Source organism: Micropterus dolomieu, unplaced genomic scaffold (assembly GCF_021292245.1).
Source record: "Micropterus dolomieu isolate WLL.071019.BEF.003 ecotype Adirondacks unplaced genomic scaffold, ASM2129224v1 contig_13841, whole genome shotgun sequence".
Taxonomy (NCBI): Eukaryota; Metazoa; Chordata; class Actinopteri; order Centrarchiformes; family Centrarchidae; genus Micropterus; species Micropterus dolomieu.
In genome coordinates, this window is record NW_025742827.1 from 3,396 (window position 1) to 13,737 (window position 10,342).

The 10,342-nt window shown below is 38.1% G+C and overlaps 2 protein-coding genes across 2 annotated transcripts in view; both read right to left on the reverse strand.

Annotated features, from left to right (window-relative positions):
• LOC123966623 (protocadherin gamma-C5-like) overlaps positions 1-1,321 on the reverse strand; it is a 1,584-nt gene extending 263 nt beyond the window's left edge. Inside the window, exon 1 of the mRNA XM_046042766.1 lies at positions 3-1,321. Within this exon, the coding sequence (XP_045898722.1) occupies positions 3-1,304 (1,302 nt within the window). The 5' untranslated portion in view covers positions 1,305-1,321. The remainder of the gene's footprint in view (positions 1-2) is intronic.
• A 4,672-nt stretch (positions 1,322-5,993) lies between these two features.
• Positions 5,994-9,153, reverse strand: LOC123966625 (protocadherin alpha-7-like). Its single transcript, XM_046042767.1, has one exon. The coding sequence runs from the start codon at positions 8,858-8,860 to the stop codon at positions 6,470-6,472; it is 2,391 nt and encodes a 796-aa protein (XP_045898723.1). The 5' UTR covers positions 8,861-9,153; the 3' UTR covers positions 5,994-6,469.
• Between the last annotated feature and the right edge of the window lie 1,189 nt (positions 9,154-10,342).

Consider the following 10,342-nt stretch of genomic DNA (forward strand, 5'->3'; position numbering starts at 1 on the left):
GCTTTTATTGTTATTTCATAATGTGACACCTCCTCTCGATCCAAAAATCGCTTTGTGACAACTGAGTACGTGTTTTCCTTGTAAGAGGGCTTTAGTTCAAAAGGTACGTCGTTGGATATGTGCGAAATAATTTTTCCATTGACACCGGAATCTTTGTCCTTCACACTAATAAGTGAAATAACTGTTCCAGGCTTTGAGTCTTCAGACACTGTATTTGACAGCGATGTGACTTCTATTTCTGGTGGATTATCATTAACGTCTAATATCTTTATAATGACTCTACACTCACCGGTTAATGGAGGTGTCCCTTTATCTGATGCCTCAACGTCCAGTTCGTATACGTCGTTTTCTTCATAGTCCACTGCACCTTTTATTCTAATCTCTCCAGTTAATTTGTCCAACTCAAAAATATCATACACTTTGCGCCTCAAGGTTTTTCCAAGGTTGTATTCAATATCCCCGTTAGAGTCTAAATCGGGATCTGTGGCATTCATTCTAAATATTGAAGTACCGACGGGAACATTTTCCTGTATTGTAATTTGATAAACCTCCTGACTAAACATTGGACGATTATCATTACTGTCCAGAACAATAATAGAAACATTTAGTGTGCCTGATCGTTGAGGTTTTCCTCCATCAACTGCTGTAACCAGCAGCGTGTGTTTGTCCTTTTGTTCTCTGTCTAACGATTTCTTCAGCACTAAAAATGGTATTTTACCCGCATCGCTTTCACGAATATTTACTTCAAAATGCTCATTTGGCGTCAAAGTGTATGTACGTATTGAGTTAATTCCAGCATCGGGATCACGAGCAGTGTGCAGTTGAAATCGCCTTCCTGGTAACGTATGTTCCGCTATTTCAAATTTCTGTTCTCTCTCAGGAAAAGCAGGAGAATGATCATTTACATCAGTGATTTCTACGATTACATAGTGTATTTCCAAAGGGTTTTCAACAAGGATTTTTAGCTCTATTAGACAAGCACCGCTCCCCTGACAGAGCTCCTCTCTGTCAATATGCTTTTGAACGTACAATGCCCCATTGATCTGGTTTACTTCAAAAATAGGGTCCTTACTTTCAGAGACAACACGGAACCGTCGATCATTCAAAGAGGTGATGTCAAGGCCAAGATCCTTCGCAACATTTCCAACAACAGTTCCCTCTTCTACCTCCTCTGGAATAGAGTACCTTGTCTGAGCCAAAGCCTGTTTTCCGAAAAGCAGCAGTAGAGCCAAATGAAAAGCAAACCAGGAGCAGTCCGTTGTTCGAGTTTTCGTGCCGGTCCCCATCATTATCCAACAACACATATACACACAGGAGCCTTTACCGTGACAAACAATTAGGCCTTATGTCCAGTATCTCATATTTGCAAAACGCCCAGCATGATTCGATCGGCGGGTATGCTTGTTCCAAATACCGGCTTGGCTGTATTCAGTAGGAAACAAAAGCCTCCAAAGGGGATGGACACAGACATTCGTGGTTTCCTGGTGTAGTAGTGACACCTAGAGGTAATAACTAAAAGTAAACTTGACTACATGTACTGTTCTTTTAGTAAACGCCCCCGACAAAACATATGTAATTGGCCATGAAAAACTTAACAGTTCTAACCTCATTTCGTTTGATTATTATTCTATTTTTTTTTTATTCCCTCTTTCCCTCTGACAAATAAAATGATTGATGTGTTGCACTTGTTAGAGGTTTATTAATCAACACAATTCACTTAAATACAGACATAGGGAGAGTTATTCTAATCAATGTTTCTTAAACATGGTCATGTCTTTCAGCACCATGAACAGCAATAAGGAATGGTCGCACAGCCTTCCCTCGAATGACGAGGTAAGTGAAGTAGTTGTGTGTTAAAATAACTACCCATGTCAAAAGAAGTTCTTTTAAAGGCATTGAAAATATACTAGAAATTCACATAGTATGCTATTAGTACATTCATACTCCTAACATGCTTACTACAAGTATATTAAAGCTATATTCTCCTGAGCTTTAACATACTTCTCAAAAGTATACTTTGAATAAATTGGTAATAAATATATACTTAATTAAACTTTTAATAAATATGCTTATATAAAAGTATATTTTTCACAATATTTTAATCTATTTATTCAAAATATATTTATATTTAACTCTTAGTAAATACTATTTAGGTGTACTTTGTGGAAGTACATTGTTAAACAATTACACTTTTAGTGGGTTAAAAATATATTTATGCCAAACCTGCTTCATTGTGTAGGCTACTGCAAAATATTGTAATTATTTGTGTAATTGCCACATGTTTCAGCCTGATTTCCAGAAGTATGATTTTTAAAATGTTTTAAAACATTTAAAACGTTTTAAAATGCTTTTTTTAACATTAAAATATATTTTCCAAAAGCATATTATTTCTTTTTTTTTCATTTCTTTTCTTTCTTTTAATTTTTTTTAATCACGTAAATAGTTAGTTGAGATCAGAGACCTCTTTCATAAGGGTAACCTGGCCCAGAAGGAAGCAGCACATGTTGTTAACTTAACAAACAACAACATATAGAAATAAGCATACTTTAAATCATTATGTAAATATACTTTTTTCTGTGTGTAAACGGTAAATACGTGTACATAGGGGCGAAGTGTGTCCTCCCGCCAAGCCCACTAGCACATTGCATTCAACCTGACCAATCAGAATCAAGGTTTTCAAATCGACGACCCAATCACACAGCGTGAAAGTCCGCTTCACGAAGGTTAACTTGTTTACTGTCCTTGAGAGGGAAGCTATTTTTGGCCAGAAATCATTTTGTTTCTCAGGTTTCCTTTGTTTTACTTTACCGACTCGGACGTGGAAGGTGGACACCACAGACATAATAAGAAAAGAACACAGAAGAGAAGAATATCCGGTCAGCTCCCTGCAGAAGTTAAAGAGTGAAAAGAGGCGTGCCTGGCAAGTACAAGCAGGAGAGGACAGACGCAGAGACTGCCAGCAAAAACCGTCTTTCTTGGTAAGTTTATTATTGTTAGCAAGACAACACAATTGTGTAAGTTAACTAAAGTTGAGCTCACTCTGGGTTTGAAAATATTTTCCTTGGTGGATAGCTCTGGTGTGCATTAGCTAATGCTAGCACGTGGATTAATATATTTGTTAGCTAACGTTAGTTAGCATTTTAATAGCTTCATAATCGAGACAGCACCTCTCGTCTGCCTTAAACAGTGTTGGTAGTAACGTGTTACAAAAGAAATGCGATTAACGTTACAGTAATTTATTGCTTTTTGCTGTAAGGCAGATTTTAATGTTACTAAAATTCCGGTAATATAGAGTCTCAGTAACCTGTTGCTGGAATTTGATGCATGAGATTTTAACAAGGCAGGCCTGTGCATGTGTGTAACTGTTATGAGCCCTCAATTCTGCTTTTGCACTGTTAAAATGACCAGTGAGGTCTTTATCAGAGTAATAAATGCAACTTAATATGTTGCTGTCTGTGTGCTAAAGGTTGTAATTTTTATAGTCTACCTTAATACTCACATGTCCATGTTTACAGTAAGATATTGGTCACTGTAACGTTAATCATTATTATTCCTGCCCATATAGTCTGTAAAAATATCACCACGGGTTTTTTTCTTTTTTTTTCATTTTTGTATAAATTCATTCTAAAGTTTAGCTGAAGCTACTATGAATCATCAGCTGAGCATCTGTGTTAGACTATTCAAAAGTGGATATCTTCTAAAGGTGCACTGTTTTTTTTAGAGATTTCTCTTCACTGCAGCCATGGAGGGGGTAATCATTACAGTGACCAATAACTCCGTTATAACAGCAATGTTAAAGTGTACACACGTATGTGGGAATTGTTTTAAGACCCGCTTGAAATAATGTTTTTATGTACTGCAATGCCTGACCACACGATATAATAGCATGTGATGTTATGTAAAATAATCCTCTTTGTATGGTCATGCAGAAAATGCAACGAGTCCTACTCAAAGATACCGACCCTCCACTCCAAGGATAAGGATTGACATTTTTCATTTTCAGTTTGGGTCCACCATTTGCACTGAATGCTTGTGACGGAGTACCTTCACTACAGTTGAGTAAGCGATTGGACTGCCATACCAACGAGTAGGGATGGGGATCGAGACCCGGTTCCAAAAGGACCCGGTTCCAAAATATCTCAAAACCCGAAAATCAATAAGGTTCGATCTTATCGATACTGCTATTGAGACTTGCGGGTCCTATGATGTAAGGTTATGTCTCGAGCGTCAAATCTGAGTTAATTTGAAACGCAATGGATAAGAAAATCATCAGGCTGCAGTCTCTGCCTGCTCTCTTTCGGCTCCTACACACACACACACACACACACACAGGGCAGCAAAGCGAGAGGCTGCGCCCTCGCGGTGGAATACGGTGAGGGTTAAGTTAGCTCCAAACTACTGTAATGTTAGTTTATGACAGCTACGCTCGTTAGTCTAAGTACGTGCAATAAAACCTTTGCAAGTAAAAAGACAATACTTTATCAATACATCTGTCTGTAAGGTAACATTAAACATGTAGAAATGGGTAATTTAATCATCTCTGTCCTCAGTATCTCATCCTGTATGTTTTATACAAGCACAGCTAACGCTTGGCATTAGCCAAATGTTAAAAACAAGCTAAATAGAAAGCTGTCTGTCTGCAGCACAGACTGGTCTGTAGACTTAAAAACTCAGCTGCTGGCTGAGACAAACCAGCCGCTCCTCCTCCTACCTGGTAAGGTTACCTGCAGCCAGCGAGATAGAAGGAGGGACTGATACAGACTGATGTTATTCTTTCTAAACATCACTCACTACTTGTGATGTCAGATAAAGTTAGGGAGTTATTTTGCTGCTGTAAACATTAATGTTGCTGCTCTAGAAACAACATTTAGCTGGATTTAAAATATTAAATTAAAAACAACCAGGCAGTTAATATGTACACTTCAATATATGTTTGTTCATTCATTTTATTTTATCATATTAAGTGTTATGTCATCTCAATATTTAACGTTATCGCACATTAAATATTTTCCTCATACCCTGCAGGCCTAACTCATGCCCTTTGGGTCTGGTCTTACTAAATTACCATCACTAAATAATAGTAAAGTATCGATGGTGGTATAGATAGAAAATCGGATCGTTAAGCAGTTTAAGGGTATCAATATCAATAAAAATTAACGATCATCATCCATACCAACGAGCCTGGCTCTTTGCAGTTGCTGTCAAAGTTGCATGTTTGGTACCCTTTAGACCTGTGTTTGAATCTGGGTAGGATAACTGCTCTCGCCTTTGGCTGCATATGGTGTCAGAAGTGGGATAGCTTGCCTTGAGGTCATCTGAGCTGTGCCCAGAGTCTGAACCATATGAGGGACCACTATAGGTAACATTAATGATGGGATTTGTATAGTGTACTTTTCAGTAATACTGATCATATGCCATCATTTTACTGATTTTATTTTTATTTGAAGGTATTTTGGTCAAGATGTGATACATGCTGCTATACCTTTTAATGTACAGGAATTTATTTTGTAATGTACACAAAATTTAAGTTTTTAGTTGTCTGTATGTGTGTATCTTGTAAAATACTTTTTTAAACTGATTTTTTTATTAAATTATGCTAAAAGGGCATTTTGCAAGGTATTTTTAATGCATTAATAATGAATTATTCTCATACTGAATGGTTTCATGAAGCAGCTTCCCAAGATATTAATAGTGGCTCTTGGAGTATACTAGTAATAAATTACTAATATGCTGAAATGCTAATAAAAATGTTCAGAGAAAACATTTATGTGAAGTTTAAATTATATTTAAACTGTTCTTCAAGTATAGCACAAAAGTATTTTAAGTTAAATTTAAAGAAGTATATTTAAATTATAGTAAAGGTACTTAAAGTAGGTCCATTTTAACACAACTAAGTATATTAAAATATATTGTAATTGTCTTAAAATTGATTTTAAGTATTTCTAAAATGACACTTAACATACTTTAAGTTGTTCCAAAATAACACATTTAATATACACTTAGTATAGTACAATTAAAATATGATAAGTGCATCCAAAAAAAGTGCTACTTAAGTATATTTCTTTTTCACTGGGTAGGTCCATACATACTACTCAAAAGACTCAAAAGAAAACTGCAACATTTTCAAACTGTCATTCAATTGTTGGTTAGAAGTTGCATTAATCTGAGACCAAACATTGAGAAACTTAATGCCCACATATTACCCCAACCTGATTATAAATTCTTTGTTTTGCTGATCCTATTTATTTGCAATGTTGCATCCCTTTCTTAATAAACAAGCTCTTAGTGTGATGAATGAAGGATAGAATTCAGAAGAAACTTAACAAACTCATTAACATTTGTAGATAATATAACACACTTAACAAAAAGTATATGTTTGAGTATGCTGTGAATGATATTTACGGACAAGATAAGAAGAAACTTCCAGAAAAAGGCAACCAAAAAAAGAAATGAATCCTAAACATATTTCTTAATGTCTTACCTCTCCAGATCCCCTCCTCCTGTCAGGGAGCACTAGTGTATTCGCGTGGCTGCCCGGGACTATAGTAGATCCTATGCTCATTCTGGGTCCAACTAACATGTACCGTTTCTCTCCAGATCTGTACTGGATGCTGTGGCACAGTGTCCCGTCATAATTAGTCTCTTGCAGATATTTAGAAGTATAGTCTGTGGTTTTGGAGCACTGCATTGCAATCAGCACGATGATACTGATGAGAAAAAGTACAGAAACTGAGCCCAAAGTTATCATCAGATAAAAAGTCACATCGGTCCCCTCCTCATCTTTTGCTGAACTTTTTACATCAGAAGCTGCAAAAGCCTCTTTGGGCTCCACAAGTTTGACCACCACAGTAGCTGTTGCTGAGAGCGACACGTTCCCATTGTCTTTGACCAGTATGAGCAGTTTGTGCTCAGCCTCGTCTGTCTCTGTGAAGGAGCGAAGTGTTCTGATCTGTCCTGTATAGCGGTCCAAACCAAAGAGACTGTGGTCAGTGACTTGCTGCAGTGAAAAGAGTAACCAGCCGTTATATCCTATATCAGCGTCATAGGCTCTGACTTTAGTCACCAAGTGTCCTGCGTTCACATTGCGGGGAATCTCCTCCACACCTTCAGCAGAACCGTTAGAGCTGACTGGATACAGGATGACTGGAGCGTTGTCGTTCTGATCCAGAATGAACACGTTCACTGTGACGTTGCTGCTCAGTGACGGAGTTCCAGAATCGGAGGCAACAACTTGGAACTGGAACGTTTTCAGAGTTTCAAAGTCGAAACATTTTAGCGCCAAAATGTCTCCGTTTTCAGAGTTTATGTTGAGAAAGGATGTAAGCAAATGCTCTCCGCCTCTGTCCCTTAATATATGATATGAAATAAGGGCATTACTACCTTCGTCATGATCGCGGGCTGTCACTGATAAAATAGATGCTCCCGGGTTGTTGTTCTCAGTTAAGTAAAACGTGTATGGGTTCTGTGAAAACACTGGCCTGTTATCATTCACATCTGACACAACAATGTTTATTGTTTTGTCTGATGTTAAGGATGGTTCACCTGCATCTTTAGCAACAATTGTTACAACATATTGCGATTGCTGCTCTCTATCCAAACGCAATTTGGTTACCAGAGAATACATGTTGTTTTGTAAAGATGGCGTGATTGTAAATGGAAGCTCTCGGTTTATGTAACACATAACTTGCCCATTCAGACCAGAGTCCGAATCTTTAACACTAATCAAGGCCACTGTGATTCCTGGTTTTGAATCTTCCGGAAGAGCATGTGAAAAAGATGTCACTTCAATCTCCGGTGCGTTGTCGTTTACATCAACAATATGAACAATGACGCTTTTCTCTGTAGCAAGTGTAGCTGCAGCTTTGTCGGATGCCTGGATGTCAATTTCGTATCTGCTACATTCTTCAAAATCTATCGACCCTGCCACAGTAAGTACTCCAGTCACCGAATTTAAATCAAAACGTGCACGTGCCCGTGCATCCACATCATTGCCAAATGAATAAACGACTTCACCATTTGAACCGTCATCCAAATCTGTTGCATTAACTTGAATAACTGTTGTACCAACAGGAGAATTTTCTTTTAGCTGCACGGTGTAAGAATCCTGAGTGAAAACTGGGGGATTATCATTCACATCAAAGACATCAACAATTATTGTCATGTTACCGGATCGTGGAGGTTTACCTCCATCAATGGCTGTCAGGAGTAACACATGGGACTGAACAGATTCTCGATCAAGTGGCTTTTGAAGAATTAAACTAGGAGTTTTGCGATCTTCACCACGATCTTTCACCTCCAAACGAAAATGTTCATTATGACTCAAGGTATACTGCTGAACGGATAATGAACCACTATCAGCATCACGCGCAGCTTGCAGCTGAAATCTTGCTCCTGGCAGTGCAGATTCAGGGATCTCTAATATCTTTTCATTTTCGGGGAAACTTGGTTCGTGGTCGTTTACATCCAGGATTTCCACTGCTACATAGTGGACCTCCAGAGGGTTTTCCAACACGGTCTTTAAGTCAATTACACAAACCTTGCTTCGGTCGCACACTTCTTCTCTGTCAATTGTTCGCTTCACATACAATATCCCGTCGTCTCGATTTACTCGAAAAGGAGGCTCTGTCGTGCCGTAGACAATACGGTACCCTCTCTCTTTCAGTGTGGTCTTATCAAGACCTAAATCCTTAGCAATATTACCAACAACTGTTCCTTCTTTCACTTCCTCGGAGATTGAATAACGGTATTGTCCTGAAGCTCTGGTGCAAAACATAAACAACATCACGATATAGGCAACCCACTTTGTCCGCTCTCTGCATGACTGGCGTCGTCTTTGTTCCATGATGTAAAGATCGGACATTTGAAATAAAATCAGCTTTCAAAGGGCTATACTGGTACACTAACGTAAAATTCCTCCGTCACATTCGTTGCCATAATCCAACCATTCTCCAACACAGCATTAGACTTTTTAGAGCTAAATTCTGTATGGAAGCCGTGAGCACGTAAATGGCTCTGTCAGTGATGGTTTTAGAAGAAGGGGATGGGTCTAGTGGCTATGACGAAAACATGTGAAAACATTATTTGTCATTACACTGACACCAAGTGATCGAGATTCACACTGCAGTACCTTTTTTGAAATAATAGTAAAATGTATTAAAACTTAGACATTGCACCAAAAAGGAAGCGTTTTAAGATGAATATACCACCTGCTGTATTCCCACTTATAGAGCACAGAGGAGAAAATATGACATAAATATGACACCTTAATTTCACAGATAGTCCATGGAGACACAAATTCTCACTTTACATTATACTGCTTCAAATAAATGTGTCCCATTTTGCCAAAAGAGAGGGGCTTCTGAAAAATGTTTCAGCACCGCGGACAGCGACAGTCTGTACTTAGCTAAACCACCAGCGCATGTTTAACGTATTTCACACGGAGATGTATAAGATTAAAATTGTAAAAAATATATATATATATAAAATATATATTTGATTCAGCAGGACCATAAATAGAGAGGAGACAGTCCAGACAACTGTAACACCCGTGATAATCACATATCCACAGCTAACAGCTAACATCTAACTAAGGCACTTAATTGCATAAATACTCAGTTTGCATCCACTTATTGTTTGCATTGAAACTTGCCTGCAAACCTCACTGTTGAACGCAAGTTGCCCATACCTATATATTTCCCCATCGGCATCAGTTTAGTGTAACAAAACAGCAAAACAATTTTGTCTTTGCTAAATGGTAAGTTGTACTCTGCAAAAAAGGGGTCTGATAATTGTATTAAAGCATTATCTTCTTATTTGTCATATAAGAGTGTTTGCCATAAATCAAATCAGTGTTGCTATTTCATAACCATAGACATTAATAAGCTCGATCCCGCAAATATAAACCAGAAAACATTGCACATTAGTGGTAGGCGCAACAAGCTTCAAACTCTAGAGCATTTAAATAAATTGAGATTTATAAATCTGAGCTATGGTTATTTACGCAAAAGTGGGCTATTAAAATCTTACAGGAGAGCGAGAGTCAAACTTTTGAGCTTACCTCTCCAGATCCCCTCCTCCTGTCAGGGAGCACCAGTGTGTTCGCGTGGCTGCCCGGGACTATAGTAGATCCTATACTCATTCTGGGTCCAACTAACATGTACCGTTTCTCTCCAGATCTGTACTGGATGCTGTGGCACAGTGTCCCGTCATAATTAGTCTCTTGCAGATATTTAGAAGTATAGTCTGTGGTTTTGGAGCACTGCATTGCAATCAGCACGATGATACTGATGAGAAAAAGTACAGAAACTGAGCCCAAAGTTATCATCAGATAAAAAGTCACATC